Raw genomic sequence first — 26690 nt, forward strand, 5'->3', positions numbered from 1 at the left:
CCTCCTGTCGTGCCATGCTCTCAGGCACGCTGCAGGTGAGATTTGACTATTATATCCTTACTGTAGTGCATTTATTTTTTTTTAGAAAGGACAAAGATTGTTTGTTTATATGTAATTGATCAAATTCTTCTCAAAATTGTTCATTTGGTTAGTGCTCAGCAACAGAAAAATCCCTAGGTCCTACACAAGATTTGTGACATTTCACAGTATTGAACTCAATTTGTAAGGTGAGGCCTTTGTTCTCAAACCTTTTTCCTCTTACTGCTTGCTGCAGAATCATCCCTGGGCAGGCAGAAGGTAATATTAAAAATATAGCTCAAAGTAATTACTTCTGCAGAATAATGGATTTTTATCTTCCAAGACTTGTCCCAGTTTTTCAGAGCCTTTTGCTGCACGTAATCTAATACTATGTGGACACACCTTCATAGCTCTTCTATAGTATCTGCCCAGTGTAAGTTGTTAGCTCCTCAGGGCATGTACTTGTTTGAACAAATACATATTTTAGAATGCCATGCCTGGCTATGGCACCACATTAAAAGATCTGATAATTAACACTGGTTAATTTTCATTCCTTATGCTCTCATAAAAAGCAGCACCTCATTTAGCACACTTTTAAATTCATATGCCAAATCTCTAGTTTGCTCAAAAGTAAAGAAAATAATGGAGCTTCTTCATTTTTGAGGCAACGTTACTGAAAAAATTATATCCCCAGTTCATCTACTAAACAGAAATGATGAGATTTAATTCCTTTGGCAAAACAAATGAAAACTGTATTTCTGAAACATGATTATTCTTTAATGTTTATTCACAGAATGTTTAGCACTCAGCCATTTCTAACATTTTATTTCTAAGTGTTGAGCTCAAGTCCTGAATTCTTACCAAGACAGCTCTCTGTGTCCCTGCAAGTAAGGACTACTGCTTGTCTGAATAAGCACTTGAAGTTAAAATTGTACAAAACATGAGAGCTTGTCCTTAACACTTCGGAGGAAGACATGCTATGAAAAGGAAGCCAAAATCTGTTCAGGAAAGAAAAACAGTTTTCACTCTAAGTGATTACAAAATGTATGTGGTTATGGCCATTATGAAGTAGGTGACCTTCCTAGCTCCTGTCTGCTGTCGTTCACTGCAGTCCTGGAGAGAGAGAGAGCCCTCTTTTTTGAGAAGGACAAACTGCAGACATGGGAAAGTTTAAATGCCAAGTACTTGGTTTTGAGTATAAATGATATGACATGCTGTTAGAATTGTGCATGAAGTTGGTATTGTCTTAAACATCCTCTCTTGCGTTCGCAACCCACAATTGTCTATTTAGGGCACGTCCAGGATTTCTAAATTAATGTGCTAAAGTTTCTGTGTCAAACTTAAAAAAGTAAAAAAAATTGACAAGTGCATGGGGAGTTAATGATACTTGATCTTTCTAGTACTTGATACAGAAGACTGAGTGTTTGAAGAATGCCTAGGACAGCTTCTGAAAGTGTTTGCTGTGCAAGCAGGAATGGCTTGGCATTTTGTATGTCAGTAACTTCTTTCTGCAGTGTACTTAACTAATTTTCAGATTGCTTTTGCTGTGTTGTAACGTTTTGTCCCCTGATAGCCCAAAATATTCACAGTTTCTTTTCCTTCTGTTCTGTTTTGAGAAACAAAAGAGAAATTTAAACCTGAGGAGGTAATCTGTGTGAGCTGTGAGTAGAACCAGCCTTAAGGGCATGAGACAAATGCTCATTGGTCATCTAAATAATGATAGGTTCCTTCCTTTCCCAAAGGGCAGCCCTTATGGCTTTCTCTTCTTAACTCTAATAACTTGGCTGTTCAGAAGCATTTCTGCAGCGCCTGTTTTTCTTGCACAGAGGCAAGCTTCCAGATTCCTTAAAATGAATGTCACGATGTGCCAAATGTCCCTGCTTAGGAGTTAAGTAAGAAAATGCCTTCTGTTGGAGTTATTTTTCTAAATAAAAAATTAACTTCTGAAACTTCAGTTTGAATTCTGATTTTTTTTTTTTTTTAGCAAATTGCATATTTCTGATCAAAATATATGCCAGCTGTATTTATAGGAGCACTAAACTGAGCCATAAGTTGGGCCTTCACTTGGAAGACCTGAAAACTTAAAGCTGTTCTGAGACGGGACTGTCAGCTCAGTGAGTGTCCACATTCTCATGCTGCTTATTTTGCTAATGCTGCTCTCCTTGTCACTCAGGGTAAAGAGTTATCTTCAAGTATCTTTGTGGAAAAAAACCATTTGAGCTAATTCAAATACTGATGTTCAGAGCAGAGGAACATAACTCCTTTGTTCATTTAAGCAAAACAAACTACTGTAATGTAAGAGAAAAACCCAGCCTGTGTAGAAATATTTCAGAAGTCACAATTTAAAAAATGAACCATGTAAATTGAATAACATAGCTAGACTTGTTCATTTTCTTTGCAATGAACTCCTGCTGTTATCTGCAATGTAGTTCCAAGTGTGTGTATCTTAACTGGAAGATGGAGGTACAGCTACTTATCAAGGGACTTCTTGCTAATGATCAGATCTGCAAAACCCAAAGAAGCAAAAGGACTTCCTGAGTTGTGGTGTTTTTCTGTTTCTGATAACAAGTTGTTGATCAGACTGCTAGCAGACAGATTTTTCCTCCCACACATCTTCATTTTAGTTGATGGTTGACCATTTTTGTAGAGGTCTCTGCCAAGAATACAGCTTATATATGCTTCATTAAAGAGAAATGGTGGAAAAGTGGAATCTTTGAATAATTATACATGATTTGACAGGTAGTGAAGGACTGAGGTGGAACCCCAAATGCTGCTTCAAGAAGGTTTTTAAGGAGGTACAATGGCAGGGACAGTTGAGGGAGGAGAGTCACAGAAAGCAGGGCTAGGACTGTAAAAAAAAAAAACCTGCAAAGATTTCAGGAGCTGTGTAGGATGCCAGTCCTTAAATCTCCTCTTTCCGTGGAAGAGAAATGTGAATGTTTATCAAATGTGTTTTGGAGTGCATTACAAATATGTCATCTGAATTATGAGATGGTGAAGATTCTCTCCCCACCTGCTCGTGCTTGTGAGTGCTCTGTTTATGGAAGAAATCCGTGCCAGAAGCAGAAGCTTTATTAAACAGCTGAGTAAGGCTCTTGGTAGGTGTTACATGCTTTAATAATCAGCCTTCTAAAGTTTTTTTAACATGAAATTGAGTCAAGTGTCAAACTCGGGGATTGTGGTTAGTCGTATGAAAAATATTGAGACTTCATTGATCAGTACTCAAAGAGAAAACAACTAAAGAGAAGGCAAACAAGTGAAATAAAGTAGATTCTTAAGCACTGTCAGCATTTCAGTCATCTTGCCTGAATGTAAGGCTTATAAGCAAGATCTAAAATTAGAACTTCTAATTATGATGATGTGCAAAAATGACTGCAGACTGGGAGAAATGAAAGTTCAGTTAAAGTACCCTCTTTGAGGTATGTCTCTATACTAATTAATCAGATTAATTTTTTCTAATACTAATTATTTACATCATTGCCACTCTGAAGAGTGCACTTCGAACATGCCAGCAAAGTCTTCTATGTACCTGAGTTCTGTAATTTGAATTACTTGGCCTAAAACTAAGAAACCAAACCAATCTATTTTCTTTTGCGTCATTTAATAGACAGTCCTAGAAACTGAATGTAAGTGGGTTTTTGGAAAGTGTTTACATAGTATTGCTTTACTTGTGTCTTGCCATCTGTGAAGTCTTTCTAGAGAAGTTTTGCCTTTGGCAGTGACTGTACAAAGCTACTGACTTCCACTGATTTTAGAGAGGAGAATCAAGGAATTAAGTTCACTGTTAATTCTGCACCAAGATCATTAGGAATAGGAGTTTTGAACATTGAAGCTAGCAGAGATGGTTTGAAGGATATTCAGAGAATGCTGAAGAACTTTTTTTCCTTGTCATCCGTGCTCAGAAAAGGGCTTCCCTTTCGCTAGCTTTTAGTAATACTGGACCAAGATGTTGCCAAAAATGGGGGCAAACTTGATGGTTCTCGTCATGGATGCTCAGATTGTGGGTATAACTGTCCACCTGCTTTTCACACTGCTGTCCTTATCAACCCATCTGTTTTCCTCTTTTTTTAGTCATAGCTCCTTGTTCCTTTATTATCTGCAGTTATACTCTTTCATCTGAAACTTTCACAATCTAACTTTACTCAGGGTAGTGTAAACACTAATTTGAATTGTTACTTAAATTCAAACTCTCCTTTGCATGTGTGTCTTTGATTGTTGCTGTTAAAATGATTCATGATGCTGCAGATGACTGGGCTATATTGTTCCCTAGAGAAAAGAAAGTCTTTCTTAAAAACTCATATCATCTAGGAATGGATGCTTAATCCAGATAAAACCAGTTAATGTCTTTGTGCTAATAGGACATAGTATATCCATGAATTCACATTTGAACTCTGGTTTTCTATACTCTGTCATTTTTCTGTATGTTAAAATGATCCCTGCCCAAAGCATAAACCATATTGTGTGTTGCTTGGAAATAACAGATGCTGGAACGAGTTTTGACAGATAGAGGTCATCATAGGGCATACATTATGCATGTTGTTAGCAAAAAATAACATTTTTGAATCTCTGTATGAAACTCTGAGGGTCATTCAGTGCTGTTCATAAATGCAAGCTGCTGCAAGGAATACAAGTAGTTTATATGTTCTCATTTTGTATATAATGGGTGTTCTAACTTACCATGTACTATATTAATTCTGAAATATAGCCTTCTTCCTTGACTACTAACTGTAAGATTGAGTACTCAAATGCATAATATGGTTTAGGAAAAGCTTTATTTTTCTGTAATGTAGCCAAATTACTTAGTAAACCCAGACTCTAGCATGCTATTCTCATGAGCTACGATTTGGATCATCCGTTTGTGTTAGCTCTGTGGCCCAGAGCTTGGTTGGCTATGAAGGTTTTTCAAGGAATCTGGGAGTTTTCATGGTTTTCAAGTGAAGTAAACTTCAACTGTTTATTGGTGAGATAATTGGATCAGTTTGCTTTATGATTTCAAGGTTGGAAACTGCCAGGCTGGTTTTGCATCTTTACATGAGGAAGCTTTCTGACAAAAATATTGTCATACGGAAACTTGACCTCATGCGAGCCAGTGGGATTTTTAATGTTAATTGTTACAATGTGTGGCCTTATTCTTTTGTTGGAATTTTATCTGCTTTTATACATGTTCATGAATAACATTTTAGTGCCAGATATGTTTCCTGAAATTTGCTGCAGTTGTCAGTGCTGCAGCTATGTATATCCTGATGGCAGTGTCTGTAATGCTTATCACATCACATTTTACTCGTGAACACAGAATATTTCTACACTGTCTCTATCACAAAGAATCTGTAACTACACTTAAAACATTTCAGGTTTCCATAACATACTGCATTTTCTTGTCTGTATTATTACATTACAGCAAGTGTGCCAATTAAGAACAAAATGTCAAGATATGCAAGGAATATATTCTAGATCTTGTCTCTCTGAACTTCAGTAAAGCAGTTGATATACTGCCTCAGGTGAATTGATCTGTTATGAGAGGAGGGTAAGAGAACTTGGCTTGTTTGACCTAGCAAAATGAAGGTTAAAAGGGGTATGATTGCTCTCTATAATGACTTTATGAAAATGAATGCAGACAAGAACAACTATTCAAACTGCTGCCTCTAGATGGGTGTAGGTTGGCCATGAACTAGTTTACACTGGAAAGCAGAAGATTCTAAATGCTCAGGGAATGAAGCTGTGAAATGAACAGCAGGCAAACAAATTAGCTCTAGGGTAAGCTTGCTGAACAGCTGAAAGATTGTGTGGGCTGTTTCCTCTGATAGTGATGGGTGGGACTTGATCCCAGTATTGTTGTATAGGTTAGGAGCTAAAGAGCTGCCCAGATTCTGTCCAGTTAAATGCATGCTGTTTCAATGGTAATCTACTAACTGTTTTCTAGCTAGTATTGTCAAGTATGTAATTCTCTAGTGGAAAGAGCACTGTGACTCTTTACCCCATTTATTTCTTAGCTTATTTCCAATTGATTGATTCAAAGATATGGTTTAGTCTGGTGTTCATGGGAAAATTGACTTGGAAATAAATGTTTTAAATAAGGTAGCAGGGCTGGGTCATTTTTATATTATCTTTGGTCAATCTATGTGTGTCTGGTATTACTGACATGGAAATCAATATATTATCTGTGACTCAGACAACCCTGTTGGTGGACAGTGAATTTACCTTCAGTTGTACCTTGAGGTACAAAGTACTTTTCAGAATCTGAGTCAAATCTAATGGGTGTATTCACAGCCAAGACAATGCTGAGTACAAAGAATTCCTCAGTAGACTGAAGACAACAATTGAGTAACAGTAGGTAGTACAGTTACAGTTAGAATATGATTTGTTGGTCCCTGTAGTGGAGATCAGCTGTAGCACATGAATGCTGTAGTTGCAATAGTTTCTGCCGGCATTATGACGAAGAAGTTTTAGGAAGGGATTTGAAGCAAGATCACAAAATCTGTTAAGACCTTAACCTGAAAGTCTGTTTAATTGGATAATTTATAGTTATGTCAAGTATTAGATCAAACTTTACAATTTTATATCTGCCCAGGGAATTTCATGGTGAAAATTGCTGTAGGATATTACAGAATTCAGAATATTGCATTATACACAACTCTTCTAGATGTGATCTGTTTTATCATGATTAATTCTGTTACCTTTTGAATAATGCTACTAGTTGATGTTCTCTTGTCCTGGTTTTCAGAGATGCCAATAATCATAATTACCAGTGAAACAGAAGACATTTTACACATTTATGATAAATAATTTCAGCAGTATAGGACATATAACAAACCCCAGGAATTGCACTAAAAAGTGTGTCAAGAGTATTTTTTGCTTATCTTCTGATAACAAAGGTGATGTTTCAAGTGTATTTAATCTGCACATTAAGAAGTGATGAACTATATCACGATAGAATGTTTCATAATGTGACTAATATTTTGTGCATTAGTTTTGACTCCTGATTAGATCTCTGTGTATACTTTCAGTTTATCATGTATTCTTGGCTATCGTTTCTGTTGTGATGAGGGAGTTCCCTTGCATTGGGATGAAGTTGTCAGCTATGAGTAGATGCTAGTATGCAGCATTGTTTCTGTTTGCCACATAATAGATGCAACATGTGTAGATGCTGAATCATCATTTGAAGGCATGACAGCCTTCAGTTGAGAAATAAGTCATGTCAACTTCTTCCCTAAAGTGGAATAATGACTCACTAATAATTAAGTGCTTGTTTTAAGTATGCCATAGAACTTAAAGAAATAGTAAAAGTGCTGTTTGGATTAAATAATGTAAGAGCTACTATTACTTCACTAATGATTCATCAGCACTTGGGATTAGTATTTATTCTTACAGAGTAGTAATTATTGAAGTTCTCTTTCGCGTTTCATACAATTTAGAGGAGATTATGGGTATTTGTATTTCTTACTATCTAAATTATTATAGTGTTCTTGGAAGAGAAGCGGGTCTTTTATAGACGTACTGATCCCTCGTTAGAATGAAGTGAATCATGACTCTGCAGCAAGAAACTGGTGAACTGGGGCAGCTCAACTACCTGGACTCTGCATGCTTTTGCTCTTATTTGTATTTATTAATATATGTTCTTACAAAATCTTAACCAAAAACTGTCTGGTTAAGATAATAAATGGATATGCTCTCTTAATTGTAGTGATTTTTAACATCACCTGTGCAGTTAAAAAGAGGGAAATTATTATATAAAACTTTACTTAAAGATAGGGAGAAAGTAATTAAAACTAGATGTGTTGTGTTATAGTGATGCTTTCTCTAGCAGTGTAAAAAGGTCTTCTAAAATGATTTTCTAAAAGTTTTAGTCTTCACGGTGTTTGTTATGGAGTGGGTGGTATGTCCCTTGATTTTAAGTCATCTTACAATATCACAGCATGTTGTTGTTGCAGTGCAATACAGTAACTGTCCATGATGCCATTATGTGTGACAGTATTCACAGTTTTCTCTTCTGAATGAAATCCCACCTCTCTGTTTCTTACATGTTTGTGGAGGGCTCCTGAACTGTAGTTACCAACAGTGATCTCCTTCATTCTACAGGCAAAAAAATAGTCTTTGGAGAAAATAATTTTTGTCTCAAGAAGAAGATTGCTTCCTTGAAAAATAAAATTTTCAGTTGTAGATCAACTGTCTAGATGCAACCACGGTGTAGAAGGACTAGTGTGCAGCTAGAGTTCTTGTCTTGAAAATGAAACACGAAATTGATTCAGGCTTGGCTGTCTTGGACATGTTTGTATCAACAGTAGCCTTTTTGGTAATACTGATCTAAAGATGATGATATTATCCTTAGATATCTTCTATACTAGTTCATCACAATTTTTTTCTTGAACTACAAAAATGGCCTTAATATTTGAACCTTATGCAGAGCCAGAGGTGCACATGTGGAAAAATCAACCTTATCTCAAGAGGAAGGGAGGACAAATATGGTTTTTCAAAGTAGTTGTTTTCTATTAGAATGTACATGGTATAGTACTAAGACATTGCCTCGGTGCCCTTAGTCAGATACCTACTAAACACATAGTGTGTCTTTGACTGATTGCTTTTGTGGTCTTCAGATTTTGCAAATTGTCATTAACTGAAAATATATACTGACATATGTTTCATTTTTTTTTTCTTTTATCTCTGTGTGTTGTGTTTTGTTTGTTCAGGTTTACCAAAAATGCAAGTAATTCGAAACTACAGTGGAATACCACAGCCAGCAACACAAGATGGTCCACCACTGCATATCCAGATTGGGGACACCATCGAACTGATTAGAGGAGATGCACATAGCTTATTTTGGCAGGTATGGTATCATTTAGCAAATTATTTTATTCTATAAGTCCCAGATATTAAATTCTTAATGATATATTGCTGTTGTAACTTCTTTCCTTTTTGAACAGCAAAAGAACATCTTTGTGTTTTACCCCAAATAAATATTTAATAAAACTGTTCTTACTTTTAAATTGCCAGTAGTTCCTGTATTATGTGTAAAGCTTCATTCTTGCAGCCTTAGAAGTCCCAGTGAGTACATCTGGCAGAACTTGGCATTGATAGCAATCTTTCTAGTGAAGTAGTGACGGATAAGGGAGATTATTTGGCACATAAACAGCCAAGTCCTGTGAATTTTCAGTCACTGCTTCTGTAACGTAACAGAACTAAAAGCTACACTGGCAAAACCCATCATGACTATCAGATTTCTAGGAAAGAGAAAGGAAACAGAACCACACCTAAACTTCTTAATGATCTCTCAAGTCAGTTAAGGATGGTTTTTTATGGACATGGGAAAAGTATATTCTACTGACAACAAAATTCATTATCACGATTCACTGTACTACTACTGTTAGTAAAATTTGTTTTCAATTCAGAACTAAAAATGTCTTGCATTCACTTTTGTGATAGGTGCATTAAAGCATGTCTCATCTGTCTTGATAGTTTCTTAAGTGTTCATACTGGAATCTTGCCCAACACTGATACTATTGTATAAATGGAAATAGAACTAAATAGAAGAACTTTGAGGCTATTAACAGAACAAGCAGGAAGCATCTATTGTTGAATTGTTGTTCCTATGTTTGTCTTCATGATTTTCTTTGAGGCTCTAGTAAGTTAATGAGTATTGTTATAAAAACTACTTGGTCTGTTACATGACTTAGATCAAATCTTCTCAAACTCTGTAGGACTCAATCGGTGAACTCTGTTCCTATGTCACTGCATCATCCTGAACTACATTTGACTGGGGGAAGTCATGAACAATAGAATTGCATTATCTTTTATAAGTATGTAAATAACTGTACTCCCACCGCAAAATGAAACAAACCAACCCCCACCCAAAACCCTCCAAACGTGTCATTTAGCATGCAACACAAGTTAATAAAAATCAGCATTTTTAAGCATTGGTTGGCAGATTTTGTCTGTATACATTTGTGTGTGGCTTCGTTCTGCAAGGTATTTTTCTGATCCAGAGAAGGATTTAAGCACGTTTTTGATTTGGGACTGGCAAGAAGGTAATCATCTGACTAATACAATTAGTGCAAGCCAGAGTTATTGGTACCTTGTGGGACTGATTCTATTGCCATGTTCATATACATCTGTCAACTCAAATCTATGGGAATTTATCTTAGATGTTATTTCTGCCTATCATTCCAAAGAATTTAGCTAGAATCTCACTGTGTTTAACTGGCAGAAATCGGAAAGTGTGTGAGACTTTTCCCCCTGAAGTCTTAGTAATAGATTTGAATCTTAATCAAAATTGTCATCGCCATTAGCATCATTCAGGATTTTTATTTTATCACAAGCTGTCTTGTCACAGACTGCTTAATACAGATTTTCATAGGTCTTGTGAGGACATCTGCAATTTAAAATGCATATTAAGAGAAAAACCTAGAAAACACAATTTATATTAAAATATGTAAGTATTATTCAAGACATATTTTAGATTAATTTACAACTGACTTCCCAGACTAATATAGGAAGAGATTTTTAAGTTGACCATCACTCAGTTGAGAAATTCCAGTGCTTGTAATGGATGAATATGTTTGGTTTAAATATATTTGTTTTATTCTTTACAGTCCATCAAGTAAACACTGCAGGTTACTGAGCAATGCTTAAGCTATAGCTTAAGTGTGATCTTATGTTTTGATATACGATAAAATTCTCCTAAGTTAATGTCTGAACAATCATATAGCAATTATTTTGGTAGGTTCTGTAGTAATTCCAGACCATATACACATATGAATCTACCTGTTGCGCAGCCTAGGAAACAGGAGAAGTATGAGATTTTTGCATAATGAAACAGCAAATACTTTGTGAGAGGCAAAGTGAACAATCACAGAAACAGTAAGACAGCTGGGGTAAGCATTTCTCAGTTCTCTGAATTTACTTTCAAACTCTTCACTGGTATCATCCAAAACCTAAGCTTTCTTCAAAGACAATGTGTAATATAGATGACTTGATACTGTCACAAGTTATTTTACTTTCTACAGTAAATACTTGTCTGTGTATAAGGTGAAGGATGGTCTTGGGCATCCAGGCATCTCAGTAGTGCATGATTACTGTGCTGTGCTCAGTCAAGGTGCAGGGCTAGGAGAGCCATGGTACTTTACTAGCTAGTGCTTGGCTAAGGTCACTTGCAGAATGAAATAAGAGAAGGAAAAAGGGCTAGTGGTGAGAGAGGTGAAAACTTGATGTTTTAAATGGAAATTTCAGACCCCTTAACCAGAGCACTAGAAGTTTTCATCTGTAGTAGTGCAGCTTTGAAGCAGTTAGATTTTTATTATAGATGGAAATTATTCTCTTCTCTTCCGAGTTTGGTCTGGGTAAATTGGTGCCTGCTTAACCTGAGGGTAGGTTTTCAGGGATACTGCCCTGCCTGCTGTATGATAGGATGTAGTTCTGGTTTCACAGGTTTGCATGGCAATTACCCACCATCCTCAGGCAGTCATGTTTCTCAAATATGCCAAAAGAATACAGATATTTTCTGGACTGATCCTCTTCTTTTTTCAAAACCAACTTTTCTTTAATGCAAATTAAACCCATATCAAGTAATAGCTGTTTCAGAAGTACTTTGTAATGCCTCAGTAGCTGTCCTGCTGTAAACAGCCAAAAGGCGTTACCTAAACATTCTTCTGATAAAAGTTGAAACATTCAAGGAGACAACACTGTAAAAGTGCCTTTTGGTTTGCAGTTCTGTTTGTATTTTTTTTGATCTGTTTCCTTCCTCTTTTCACTACACTTTGCAGTAAACAAAAGGAAAACGGATGAAGGACATATGATAATTTATAAAGTATCCTGGAGTTGTAGTTCTGTGCTTGTCCAGTGAAGTTAATGGGCATTGCATAGCTAAACAGCAGGCAGGAGTCTGGAAATTCAGAGCAAATGTCTCAACTGGCTTAGAAAGTCTCCTTTGTTAAAACAGAGTTGTGAGTCAGCCTCTAGTCTTGCTGAGACTGTCATTTGAAGAAATGAAGGGCTTCACTGGCCTGGCATGTAAATATGTACACACACATACACAAGCATATACATGTAGTCTATCTTTTAATATATAATATAATAATTTAGAAATACACTGTAATATATAATATACATTTTAGCACCTGTTCTATGCAATCCTTTGCTTCTGCTTGTATACTGACCATAAGCCATTATAGGACAGTGTTCCAGGAAAATGCTTACTCATTAAATGATAAGCAATTACAAGCAGGAAATAGAAAGCAGAAAGAAATGACTGGTAGAAGTGAAGTATGGTGGCATAATAATTTTGCTGCCATTTGTATCTTGATGGATAGGTCTTTGATTTTTGAAATCATCACCTGAGAACAGGTCGTGGCTTTGAGGATGAGTGACATGAGGCCTTGGTGAATTTCGCAAGGATTTCTAAAGTTAATAAAATGACCTAGTCTCCTAAGGACACTATGAAACTAGTTTTATGAGCTCATTATCAACAGAGCATTTTCAAGTGAGCTGTTTCCTTCAGCAATGTGTAATATAAACAAATCCTTATACAGAACAGGATTTGATTTAACGAACAAAATCATCTGCAGTTATGTGAAGCTTGTCTTCAGAAAACAAAGCCTTTCTTGGGTTGTCTTAATGCTTGTTACATTTGTGGTATTGCTCAAAACGCAAAGGCAAGGTTTTGTACTCGTCACAGTCCTTGGGGATATTTTGTGTGATGAGAAAGGCTACCCATGTGGCTTCCCTTCTACTGCTTTCCTTTTGGTCTTGTGTACTTTTCATAGAAGGCATACTTCACTGGTAGTGTCTCCTAGTCCAATGAAGTGACACATCTGTGTCCCACAGCTGCACAGAACAGCATCTTTGAATAATCTGTGACAAGGATACTGTTGGATTGTTGCCATACCTCTCATGTAAGTCTGTACATTGATGATGTAGTTTCTCATCACTTCATTTCAATGAATGTTCAGTGTCTTCCAGGTGACTAATTTTTTTTCTGTAAGTGCCATTGACTTGTGACCTCCAGAAATTTCAAGTGAAAATGCACACACATGTGGCAATACAGCCTATGGATTGCAGTTCACTTTACTTATTCTGAATGTACAGCAGTTGTAATATCTGCATTATGATAATGATTTAACTAGTACAGACCTCAGCTAGTCCCACCATCTTTGGTGCTCTGCTGAGTTTTTAAGCCATGGTTTGTGTCACTGTGTACTGCTAACAGTATGTAAGCTAGGTAATGTAATACTGGCTCTACATTATGTTGTCCCATGATCTGGTCTGCACGTGCTACAGTTTCTTCATTGTCTTTAATGTGGCTTTATTTCTTCTGCTTTTTACTTGAGGTCATAGAACAGCTCAGTGTGGTATAATTCAGTGTGGACCGAAGTGTATAAATGTCTGCAAATCAAAGCTAGCTTTCATTCTAGATTTTGGGATGTGCAAATGCTTCTCTGGAAAAATAGGAGGAGATAAGTATCCAGATTGTGTTTCTGACTTGCAGGAGAAAGCGCTATAAACATTATGAAATGCCATCAAACATTTGAAATTAGATTCTTTTTGTACTCTTACTCACAGAAGTTAACATTGGTCTCTGTCTCTGAGCTCATCAAATTTTGATCATTGCTTCTGAGTTGTTGTGATCATATGTGGCATGATGTGTCATCTTGTTCAGCATCTTTCATTTTATGTAAATACTCCTCATGACTAGCAATGGTGTGTGGGCACACACAAAACTAACGCTCAGTTGTGTTCCTTCAAATGCTTTTTCTCATTAATGTAGCTAAGTATCACTTAGATGGGAGACTGTCAGAGCTCTGCTCATAATTTAGGTCTGTAGTTAGAGAGATTCATGTTGCAGGAGTTAATGCAATATATGGATGCAAAGGGTAACCTGTATTCAAGCAGATAGTGGGAAGGAAGATGCGGAAGCTTTGCTGAACACAGGTTTAAATCTATAAGATTGTCACTTGTTTGCACATAATTCTTTTTTCAATATCATCACTATTCAGTGTATCATGGTTTGAATACTGCTTAACTGCTTTATTCTCTCCTCTGCCTCCTCTGCACTTCTCTCTGTTTGATAAAGATGGCAGTTGCTGGAGTTTACTGTCTGTGAGATAAATTACATAATGATCTTCCTAGGAAAAATGGTGCACTCATGTTTTGCACTTAGGATATTGCAATCAAAGACTGTTTTCATTTTTTAATAAACCCTTATTTATTCTTGCTTTTACATTTAACTCCACCCTCTTTGAAATTGCTGAGTGCTGTTTTATGTGGTGGTGTTAGAGTACAAAAAGGTGTTTTTATTTTTCTGTTTTTTCTGATAAAGGAGGTGTTCTTCGAGAGAGAATTGTGAGCTGCTGAGACATGGCTCTGTAGTGGTCACTTTTGGCACTTAGAAACCCTGAGTAAATTGGTGATCCTCCTACTTTGGGGTAGCACTTGTTGCGTAAAAGGCTCAGTTATGCCATGCTGAGTGTGCTTCTGCAGCTGTATTACAGACAGAGTTAATCCTTAATACTGTTAGTATTCTAGTACCCACGTGATCTCCAGTGATTTGCATCACTTATGGAAACCTGAAACTGTAGAACTTTGTCTGAACTGGCTGATATATTATTATTTATAACTCCATTGGAGTTACCATAATTTGATAGAAAAAGAATCACAACTCGGGCTCTCGTTGATCATCTTGTAGCTCATTTCTCAGAGCTCTTAGATGTACCAGATACAATTATTCCCTAGTTATATAAATTTAAAAACCTTGACAAAACACAAAACAATGAACAAAACCCACACCATGACAAAACCCACACCACTGTTGAGTAACACTTCATTAGAACAGCATTTTATTTTAAAGACTATTTATATTATTATTATTTACTACTAATCTTCATTATGTCTCAAAAAAGGTAAACTGTGTTTTTTTTCCTCTAGGGCAGAAATCTAACAACAGGAGAGCTTGGATTCTTCCCAAGTGATGCAGTAAAGCCTAGCCCATGTGTAAGTACAACTGTTTAATTCTGTTTGTCATTTTACAGAAAATCTGCCTAGTTCATACCATTGAGTTATTAATCTTGCCTTACAGAAACTGTATTGTTTGGAGTTCCTTTGTGTTTTCATGGTATGTTCAATATTGCTAAAAATATAGCATTCTAATACATTTGGTTATTGGATGTAAATAGGACGTGTCAAAAAAACATGTTTGAGAAGCAGATTTTGGGAATATTAATAAATTTAACTGTCTAAATAGTTTCCAGAGTGTAGAACAAACACATTTTATATGGAAGTGTGCTTTCTTTCTTCTCCAACAGTAAGGTGGGAATACTGTGGTTCTAATGTATTTCCCAGTCACTTTGGGTTAGCAAGAGAGATTACACCATAAGTAGTGAGCTGAAAAATGTGTAAAACTAATAGAGGATGTTGAATTCGGACTGCTGGATGAATTTTCTCCACTCCTATAGGTTCTTACCTGCCTTTGAGAACATGTTTATGTGAAACCATCTTGAAAAGTGCAGGATAACAATAAGAAACGTTGTGTTGTAATATGTATTCAAGGATTTTGTTTACAGATGTGAGGATGCATTAATATACTGTAGGCTTCTTCCTTCTCTGCCCTAACACTGTTCAGCAGATGACTGTGTATCTCTTTGTTGAGATTAACTGATGTAAACCCATAAAACCAGTGACAAAATGATATTCCTTATTTTGTTTTAGGACAGCTTTAAATTTGTTTTACTTAATTGTGGTAGTTTGAGCCTGGCTGGATGCCAGGTGCCCACCACACCGCTTTACCCCCCACCTCCTCAGCAAGCCAGGGAGGGGAGAAAATAAGATGGGAATCTCGTGGGTTGAGATAAAAGCAGTTTAATAAATAAATAGCAAAGCCGCGCGCGCGGGAAGCAAAGCAGAAGCAGATAAGCTGTTACTCTCTACTTCCCATCAGCAGCGATGTCCGGCCACCTCCCGAGAAGCAGGGCTTCAGTACGCGTAGCGGTTGCTTTGGGAAGGCCAGAAATGAATCTCGCCTCCCCTTCCTGCTCCTTTCCCCCAGTTTATATTACTGAGCTGACGTCATATGGTATGGAATATCTCCTTGGTCAGCCTGGGTCAGCTGTCCTGGCCATAGTCCCTCCCAAGATCATGCCCACTCACAGCTATTGGTGAAGGTGGGGGAAGGAATGCTGGAGGGACAGCCCCGATGTTGTGCAAGCGGTAGTCATAATATTGATATCAACAGTAAGCACAGCACTGCAGGAGCTGCTGTGGAAAATCACTACCGTCCCAGACCCACTACAGTCTCCACCCCTTATTCCATACCATTTATGTCATGCTCAGACAAACCATCTTAACAATCCATATACATTCTTATATACTCTCATTAACCAGTACCCCCGCTCTTCAACAGACAAACATCATTCTTGTATTCCCTCTTGCATCTTGCATCAAACAAACAAACAACATTCTTGTATCTTTCATCCTCTGTAGATGTTCACTGGAGCAGGTCATAACTTCTGTCTCATCCATCAAGATGAATATCCAGGCCAGGGGAAACAGTATGTTCAGTGTTGGGCACCAGCACCGGCTTGGTTTGTCCACTTGTCCGGTTTTTCTTGCAAAGTTCATCTACAACAGATAACTCACATAACAGGTTATTTTTCCCCCAAGGTTAAGTCTCCTTGAGGTACACATCGAGTTTCCCCATCCTTTCTCATCACCCACCAAGTACAGCCAGGCCCTTGAGCAAAGACAATCCCACGAATGGGTTTGCCTTTTCCCATGGGAGGTGCAACCCATACTGCCTTCCCCAGCCATTTCCCTGGGTGCACTACGGGGACCTTATCTCCTCCCACAGTATGTAGTGGTTTTGTTTGGGCAGGACCAGGACGGTTAGTTGAACCTCTGCTATTGACCAGCCAAGTGGCTTCTGCTAAATTTTTATCCCACTGCTTCCATGCCCCATTGCCCAGTGCTCTCAACATGGTCTTTAGTAACCCATTATATCTCTCAATCTTTCCAGAGGCTTGTGGGTGATAGGGGATGTGGTATATCCACTCAATGCCATGTTTCTTTGCCCAGGAGTTTATGAGATTATTTCGAAAATGAGTTCCATTATCTGATTCAATTCTTTCTGGAGTGCCGTGTCGCCACAAAACTTGCCTTTCAAGACCCAAGACAGTATTTCGGGCAGTGGCGTGGTTTACAGAGTATGTTTCCAACCAACCAGTAGTTGCTTCCACCATGGTGAGTATATACCGCTTGCCTTGATGTGTTCGTGGTAGTGGTCCAACATAGTCAATTTGCCAGGCCTCACCATACTGAAAACCCAGCCATCGGCCTCTGTTCCAGGGAGACTTGATTCGTGTGGCTCGCTTGATTGCGGCACATGTTTCACATTCATGGGTGACCTGTGTGATGGCTTCCATGGTCAAGTCCACCCCTCGATCACGAGCCCATCTATATGTTGCATCTCTTCCCAGATGTCCTGATGTTTCATGGGCCCATCGAGCTATAAATAGCTCACCTTTACGCTCCCAGTCTAGATCTACCTGAGCTAATTCAATTTTAGCAGCTTTATCTACCTGTTGGTTATTCCATTGTTCTTCATTGGCACGGCTTTTTGGCACATGAGCATCTACATGACGTACCTTCAGAGTTATATTTTCCACCCGAGCAGCAATGTCTTGCCATAATGCAGCAGCCCAGATGGGTTTACCCTTGCGCTGCCAGTTGGTCTTCTTCCATTGCTGTAGCCATCCCCATAGAGCATTAGCCACCATCCAGGAGTCAGTGTAAAGATAGAGTACTGGCCACTTCTCTCGTTCTGCAATCTTTAGAGCTAGTTGGATAGCCTTCACTTCAGCAAACTGACTTGACTCACCTTCTCCTTCAGTGGCCTCAACAACTCGTCGTGTGGGACTCCACACAGCAGCTTTCCACTTACGATGATTTCCTACCACGCGGCAGGATCCATCAGTAAACAAAGCATAATGCCTCTCATCTTCTGACAGTTCATTATATGGTGGTGCCTCTTGGGCGCGAGCTACTTCCTCAGGCAATGCTCCAAAATCTCTGCCTTCTGGCCAGTCCATGATTTCTTCCAGGATTCCTGGGCGATTAGATTTCCCCAGCCGAGATCGTTGTGTAATCAACGCCATCCACTTACTCCATGTAGCGCTGGTTGCATGATGTATAGAAGGGGTTTTCCCTTTGAACATCCAGTGTAACACAGGCAGACGTGGTGCCAAGAGGAGATGAGCTTCTGTGCCAATGACTTCTGAAGCAGCTCGAAGTCCCTCATATGCTGCTAGTATTTCTTTTTCAGTTGGGGTGTAGTGGGCTTCCGATCCTCGATATCCTCGGCTCCAAAACCCTAATGGTCGACCTCGGGTTTCTCCAGATGTTTTCTGCCAGAGGCTCCAGGTGAGACCATGCTCTCCAGCGGCAGTGTAGAGGATATTCTGCACATCTGGTCCTGTACGGATGGGCCCAAGGGCGACTGCACGAGCTATTTCCTGTTTAATTTGTTGAAAAGCTTGTTGTTGCTCAAGGCCCCACTCAAAACAGTTCTTTTTTCTGGTTACTCTAAAGAGAGGGCTCACAAGCTGACTATAACCTGGGATATGCATCCTCCAGAATCCCACAAGGCCCAGGAAAGCTTGTGTTTCTTTCTTATTAGTCGGTTGAGACATAGTAGCTATTTTATTCACAACATCCATAGGCACATGCCGACGCCCATCTTGCCATTTTATGCCCAAAAACTGTATCTCTTGTGCAGGTCCCTTTACTTTGTTTCTTTTTATAGCAAAACCAGCTTTCAGGAGAATCTGTATTATTCTTTTCCCTTTCTCAAACACTTCTTCTGCCTTGTTGCCCCATACAATTATGTCATCAATGTACTGTAAATGTTCAGGGGCATCACCCGTTTCCAGCACAGTTTGGATTAGACCATGGCAAATAGTAGGACTATGTTTCCACCCCTGGGGCAATCGATTCCAGGTATATTGGACACCTCTCCATGTGAAGGCAAATTGTGGCCTGCACTCTGCTGCCAATGGAATTGAGAAGAATGCATTAGCGATGTCAATCGTAGCATACCACTTGGCTGCTTTTGACTCCAGTTCATACTGGAGCTCTAACATGTCTGGTACAGCAGCACTCAGTGGTGGTGTCACTTCGTTCAGGCCACGATAGTCTACTGTTAACCTCCACCCTCCATCAGATTTTTTCACAGGCCATATGGGACTATTAAATGGAGAATGAGTTTTGCTAATTACTCCTTGAGCCTCCAGTTGATGAATCAACTCACGGATGGGAGCCAGGGAATCTCGGTTCGTGCGATATTGCCTCCGGTGCACTGTCCTGGTAGCAATTGGTACCTGTTGCTCTTGAACTTGCAGCAATCCCACAACAAAAGGGTCTTCTGAGAGGCCAGGTAAATTAGAGAGTTGTTTGATTTTCTCTGCATCTACAGTGGCTATACCAAAAGCCCATCGATACCCCTTGGGGTCTTTGAAGTACCCTCTCCTGAGGTAATCTATGCCAAGAATACAAGGGGCCTCTGGACCAGTCACAATGGGGTGTTTTTTCCATTTGTCCCCTGTTAAGCTCACTTCAGCCTCTAATACAGATAATTCTTCACATCCCCCTGTCACTCCAGAGATCCAGACAGAATCTGTGCCTCTATACCTTGATGGCATCAATGTACACTGTGCCCCTGTGTCTACTAAGGCTTTATACCTTTGTGGGTTTGATGTGCCAGGCCATCGAACCCACACAGTCCAGTAGATTCGGTCATCCCTTTCCTCCTCCTGGCTGGAGGCAGGGACCCTCTATTTCTGTTCTTCATCAGAGTATTCGCTATCTGATCCTTGCAATTGCAGACCTGAAGTCTCCTCATTGGCTTCGAAGGAAGTAGTTGCAGTTCTTCTATGTCTTGGAGATTGTTGATTGTCCTCTTTTGGTTTGGCAGCCACTCTGCTGACAGCTCTCCTGGGCGGTCCTTTTCTAACAGCTGTCTTCCCCCTTAGTTCACGTACACGCGCTTCTAGCTTAAAAGTGGGTTCGCCATCCCACTTCCTCATATCCTCTCCTTGGCCACGCAAAAAGAGCCAGAGTTCATTTCGCGGTGTACTCCTGCGTCTGGGACTTCCCTTTCCCCTGGTTGGGACAGTAGATGACTGAGTTCTTGAGGCAGATCTAACAGTCAGGCCATCATCCCACACTGATGAGGAGGTGCAGAGGCTCTCTTCATAGTTCTGTAACCAAGAAGATACCCTCTCCACTGTTGGTATGTCCATGTCTGGATGATACACCATTGCCAGGATATTAGAATATGTAGCTGGGGCACTCTGAATCACTTTTCTCAACATGGCCCGTGTACACTGGACATCGTCTGGATCTGTGGAGGCCTCGACATTATCCAGATCACCATAGATGACTTCCAACACAGCTAATTCCCTTAGATATTGGATCCCTTCATCAGCTTTAGTCCACTTTCCTCGGGCATTTACAAGGTCTTCCTTGAATGGGTGTCTTGCCCGTACACTTGAGAGGAGTCGTTTCCAGAGACTACAAACTGAGGTTTTCTTTCCAATGCCTTTATCAATTCCCCGGTCCCTAGCAAGAGATCCTAGCTGTTGGGCTTCTCTGCCTTCCAATTGTTGACTGTCAGCCCCGTTATCCCAGCATCGGAGCAGCCAGGCACCAATCCGCTCACCTGGCTGGCGACTGTAATCTTTTCGCATATCTCTAAGTTCTGTTGAGGTGAGGGACCGAGTAGTTTCCATTTCCTTTTCGATTTCTTTCACTTCTCCTGATCTCCTTACCGAAGGACCAGTTTCTTCTTCTAGCCTTTCCTCTTCCTCCTCGTCTGCCCTTACTAATCGATGATATGGACTTGACCTCCTTATCCACTGCTTCTTTTTCACTACTGGGGCAACCACTGTGGTTGTTGTTTGGTTCCCCGACTCAACCATGGTAGTCTCAGGTATAGTTTGAATTTCCACCTCGGCCATAGTTCTCTGAGAGGGCTGGACTGCGACTGACCCAACCACGTTGGTCTCAGGTACCGTTTGAGTTTCCATTTCAATCACAGTTCTCTGAGAGGACTGGAATGCAGCTCGGTAGGCAGAGGCTAGGCCCCAGTATAGTGCCTGAACCTGATGGGCCTCATTAGGGTAGGTAAGACACCCCTCTATCAGGCAGCGAGTCAGCAAAGCAGGGTTTTTTATCTGTTCAGATGTAAAATCCCAGGTTACAGGAGGTGATAACCGTCCTAGGAATTTGCCTAAATTCATCCACATACCCTGCCACCCATGGACTGGCCGCTTCAGGGGGCATTTTAACATGTTTCCATCACAAATTTGTACTCTCTGATACCCAGATGACTCCAGATTCCACAAGATATATAATATACCAACCATGTTAATTAGTAATATTAAAACTCTCGTATAAGGGTGACTAAGGACCTGGGAAGTCTGTGTAACAGAATTGTCTAGATCAGTCCGAGCTGAGGAGAAAGAGGTGCTTTGCCCCATGGCCTCCACAAGATAGCTCCCACAGCACACTAAATTCATCAGTAACAGAATGAGACTTGCTATTGTTATTTGGGCCATCATGTTCCCAGGCCCTTTCATCCTCTTCACAAAATTATATAGCCAGCTTAGCAAAGCTATTAAGGTTAAAGCACAGCCGAGAGTCAATGTTAGGAGCATCGTGTTCCCAAACATTAGAAAGTGTAAGATAAGCTGCATAGCAGCAAGGCTCCGTGACCAGCACAGGAACTTTGCTCTCATTGGTTTACTGTAATTGCAATGCAGTTAATGTAAATCTGCTATTATCTCGCCCCACGTTGGGCGCCAAAAGGGCTGTGGTAGTTTGAGCCTGGCTGGATGCCAGGTGCCCACCACACCGCTTTACCCCCCACCTCCTCAGCAAGCCAGGGAGGGGAGAAAATAAGATGGGAATCTCGTGGGTTGAGATAAAAGCAGTTTAATAAATAAATAGCAAAGCCGCGCGCGCGGGAAGCAAAGCAGAAGCAGATAAGCTGTTACTCTCTACTTCCCATCAGCAGCGATGTCCGGCCACCTCCCGAGAAGCAGGGCTTCAGTACGCGTAGCGGTTGCTTTGGGAAGGCCAGAAATGAATCTCGCCTCCCCTTCCTGCTCCTTTCCCCCAGTTTATATTACTGAGCTGACGTCATATGGTATGGAATATCTCCTTGGTCAGCCTGGGTCAGCTGTCCTGGCCATAGTCCCTCCCAAGATCATGCCCACTCACAGCTATTGGTGAAGGTGGGGGAAGGAATGCTGGAGGGACAGCCCCGATGTTGTGCAAGCGGTAGTCATAATATTGATATCAACAGTAAGCACAGCACTGCAGGAGCTGCTGTGGAAAATCACTACCGTCCCAGACCCACTACATTAATTCACAACAATTTGACTTTTAAAAGAATTGTTTTCTTTACAGCAATCAAGATATGCCACTTAAGTGATTTATAAGTAGGTGGAATCAGATGTTAGTGTCTGCCTTTTGATGGGCCTCTGTGGTTTATATATGGTGCCTTAATTTCTGAAAGAAATATACATGTGATCCTAAAAAGTATAAATGCATTAGTATAACTTGGGACGTTTTTAGTACCCTGTGTTGTTTGAAGGAGAATGCAGAAAGTATCTGTAGATACCAAGTAGTATGGCAGATTGGGTGAGAGAACAGATCTGGAATAGAGATGAAAATGCTATGTGAACTTAGCTTTCTTCCCTCTACCCATTGTGGATTTCCTGTGCCATAGAGTGGCTGTACAAAGCACAAACAGTAGTACCTGCCATGTATTGACAATAGGTTCTAAGAGCCACGCAGGCAGTGTTTTAGGAACCACCACTACACTCTAAAGCAAAGGACACCGGATATCCAAAGTTAGCAAAAATTCTACTAGGGTGTTCTGAAGGTTGATTTACAGTGATAAAGCATTCTACTAAATCTAAAATACACTATTTTAAGGAGTATTCAAAATAATGCAGTTTTACAGAATGAATAAATATTATTCATGAAATGTTACCAACTGGTGTCATGAACAAAAAGATAAGTTGATGCTTTACCGCTGTTAACTTGGAAAGATAAAATATAAACATCTTACTATGATAAATGATGCAGTTAAAGATACTGAAACATCAATCAGATTTTAAACATGCTATAACTTTTACTGTTATTATTAAGTCTAACAGTCTCTAAAACCAGCTGATATAAAGATGCCCAGAAACAGCATAAAATATGTACATCAAAAGACTTTAGGAATGAATATTGAATGAAAAACTGCTGAGATCTACAATATCTATATTCCAGACTTTTCACATATGTACCTATAAACAGTATTTTCCTCTTTTGCAATAAGTACTGGATGTCAGCAGACATTTTCTGCACTGTGTGAATAATGTCTAGTTCTTCCTAGCTTTCCTCCATCTTTCCCATTTCTGTAGAGGCATTGACTTCATAGTATGGTATTAGCCAAGAGCTTCTGGAATTATGTTTAATCTTACTGCTTCATTACTATGAAAAAACACTTGTTACATTTTTGTGTATATATATCTGTCCATTCAAAATTAATGAAAAAGACTACTTAATTGTTTAACTGCTCTGGAGGATGAATTTAAACTATCTTTTGAAATGTTGTATCCTTTCTGACGTAGTAGGACTACTTGACAAATCAAGAGCATTTCTTTTAAAAAAAACCCTATTCTTTCTTCTCCTGCTGCTGATAGATGTGTGTGATTTAATTAGCCCTATGGGGGATAGTACAATCATTAGTGGTGCAACTCTTCTGCAGATTAAATGTATTATTGAAATATCTTGCAGCATGTAAAGACTAAGTACCTAGTTGGCCATGAAATGTCTCATTTGGTTGCTTCGCTGAAAAATTTCTCATAGGAATTCTTTGTCAGCTTCTTCATAACCTGTTAACTGTTTCCCAAGTCTCACCATTAGAGGCACAGTTGCCTGAGTAGCACCATCAGCAGCTGTAGGGATATGAAGAGCTACTGCTTCTACCAGTGGTAGTACCTGGCTGCCTTAGGCTTCTACACTTCAAAGGGATCTGCAGACCACCAGCACTACAAATGCTACTGTTAGAGAGCCCTTTGTCTACACTATTTGAGTAATACCTTAAAATGTTGACATTGTAACAATTGTTACTTGTTTCAGTAATTGAGTAATTTTGCATTCCAATAGGTAATATTTTACCAACAAAAAGGATTGTCAATACCACCTTCCTCTGTACCTTCCCTCAACACAGACTGTCTGCTGTCATCTAGTTTACAATATCTTGGTTCAATAATTATTTCATAGCTCCCTATTCTGCTTTGTTCCATTCAAAATCTGCCTGTTACTACCTCAGTAATACTGCTAGAATATACTATAGCATTCTGGACAGGTTAACACCAAAATTTTGCATTACTTGGGTCTTGCAACTTTAGCAGAACAACACTGCAGGGAGGTGTTTTTTTTGGTGTTTTTGTTTTGTTTGGAGGTTTTTATGCTTTTTTGCATGTGTAAACATTACCTATGTATATATTTATGTGTACATATAACATCCATTTTGGAAACTGGCAAGAGTTTGTTTACTTTTTAAAATGGAATTTGAAAATCAAACTCCATACTTATTAAAATCTGGTAGAAGAGTTAACCAAGACAAATACAAAGGTAGGAATGATGTCGTACAGTACAATCTGTTTCCTAGTAGACAATCTTTCTAAGTCTACTCAATCTTGAAAATATGAAGTGAATCGTAAAGTGAATATGAATGTGGATTTCATATATGTTACTGTGAATTTCTTGCACGTTGGTGATACTTTTCAACAACATGTATCGTTGGGCTGTTTTATGAATGAAATTTGAATGTAGACACTGTCAGAAAAACTTGTAAGAGTTGAATTGAGTAAAAATCTTCTGTCCCAATAATGGAGTTAAAATATCTTGTACTACTTTCAGAATATTTTTTCTTCATTATAACTTCTTCAAAAGAAAATAGATTTGCAGACTAATTACATCATCTGTTTCTTTTAACATGTTTCATCTGGATATTGACAATCAGATCAATGCTATCTAATTTGTGTTGATCAGAAAAAAATCTGATCCTCATTCTCTTGTGTCTCGTGTATTTTGTGTTCTAGGTTCCTAAGCCAGTAGACTACAGTTCACAACTTTGGTGAGTCCCTTTGTAGTTTCAAAATAGTCTCCTTGAAAGAAGTAGTCATAGAATGACAACTGTGTTTATTACAGTTTAATTTATGTTGGTTTAGCCTTTCTAAGCTTCTGAAGAAGGCGTTGTGTAATGGTTTGGGGAAGCAACGCCATGCATTGCCTAAAAGCACTTCTGATGTAATGAAGTACTTAATGACTTTGATGTTTTGTTTAAAATTTTGTAGCTGTGCAGCCTTAGTCCCAGAGGTCCAAACTGGAAGATATAATATGAAATGTGCAAATAGATCTTTCTTACTTGTTAAGTGAATAAAGAGAAGGAATGTTAAATACGTTTTATCTCGTGACTAATTCAACATTTCCTTAAAAAAAAAAGAAAGAGTGTAGAGATCTATAAGGGCAGTGTATCAAAGCTACAACCACTGCTGGTCTGGGGCTTGTGTAGTGTGTGAAATCTTGAGGGGGATTCAGCTCACGTCTCAAAAGGAAAGAGAACAGAAAAAGCATCACTTGTGTTCCTGTACTGCTTTGTCATTTAGATTGAGTTCTTATTTCCTCTAGTTTGCTGAAAGTGAAATCAGAATCAGATCTAAACAAATAATGATTTTTTTAAAAAAATAAGCCAAATAGTACAATTAATATTTAAAATTGATATTTTAAATTAGATTCTAGCATTTGCTCTGTTTAGAATTTTGTTAGAAGAATTCTTATCATTTGCATCACGCTGTATCTTCTGAGGATTCGCAGTACCTAACTAAAAAATTGCTTAAGGCTGAAATTTGCTGTAAGGAGTTGTATATTCTATGATAAAGTTAAAAATGCATGTTCCCTGGTGTATTTCATCAAATGACTATTTTTTATTTAAAGCTTCCTTCTAATTGGTAGTGTTAGTGTGAAATTTTACAGAGTAGTGTTTTGTGATGTTTACTGCCTTTAGACTTCTTTCTAAAATCGTAACATAAGCATAATTTCCCTGGAAGCTGGGTCACTTTCCTCAATTAGGAGTTTAACCTCTAGTTTTGCGTATGAAGGTCTGCTGACAGCCTCTCATGAAGTTGCAGTCAAACCAGCAAGACAGAACAAGGGCACGTATCTGCTTATGCAGTCAGGCTGTAGAATCAGTGACTTATTTGTCTCAGCTTTCAACTCTTGGCATCAGCTCTTTCAAAAAAAGAGAAAAAATCATAGAAAATTTATTTTGTTCTCTGTTACAGGTTTGCAGGAGCAATGGAAAGACTGCAGGCAGAGAGTGAACTTATTAACAGAGTCAATAGCACTTACCTGGTGCGACACAGGACCAAAGAATCAGGAGAATATGCCATTAGTATTAAGTAAGTTATATGAGATCTCCTACAGAAAGTTTTTCTGTTTTCATTTATGTCTAGATAATATTTGAAATAAATAAGGAAAATAAATACCACTTTTATGTAATTATACACAGCTTTTGAGAGTCAATACAGAAAAACTGAAGGTACTGACAAATAGTTTTATAATGTTGATGTAAA

At 38.9% G+C, this 26690-nt stretch overlaps 1 protein-coding gene across 2 annotated transcripts in view; it reads left to right on the forward strand.

Annotated features, from left to right (window-relative positions):
• VAV3 (vav guanine nucleotide exchange factor 3) overlaps nt 1-26690 on the forward strand; it is a 154020-nt gene that overhangs the window by 109880 nt on the left and 17450 nt on the right. For both annotated transcript variants that reach the window (XM_062003205.1, XM_062003206.1), the window contains exons 20-23: nt 8703-8839; nt 14929-14994; nt 25158-25192; nt 26400-26516. In XM_062003205.1, coding sequence (XP_061859189.1) covers nt 8703-8839; nt 14929-14994; nt 25158-25192; nt 26400-26516 — 355 coding nt within the window. The remainder of the gene's footprint in view (nt 1-8702; nt 8840-14928; nt 14995-25157; nt 25193-26399; nt 26517-26690) is intronic.

This window comes from Colius striatus, chromosome 10 (genome assembly GCF_028858725.1).
Source record: "Colius striatus isolate bColStr4 chromosome 10, bColStr4.1.hap1, whole genome shotgun sequence".
Classification (NCBI taxonomy): domain Eukaryota; kingdom Metazoa; phylum Chordata; class Aves; order Coliiformes; family Coliidae; genus Colius; species Colius striatus.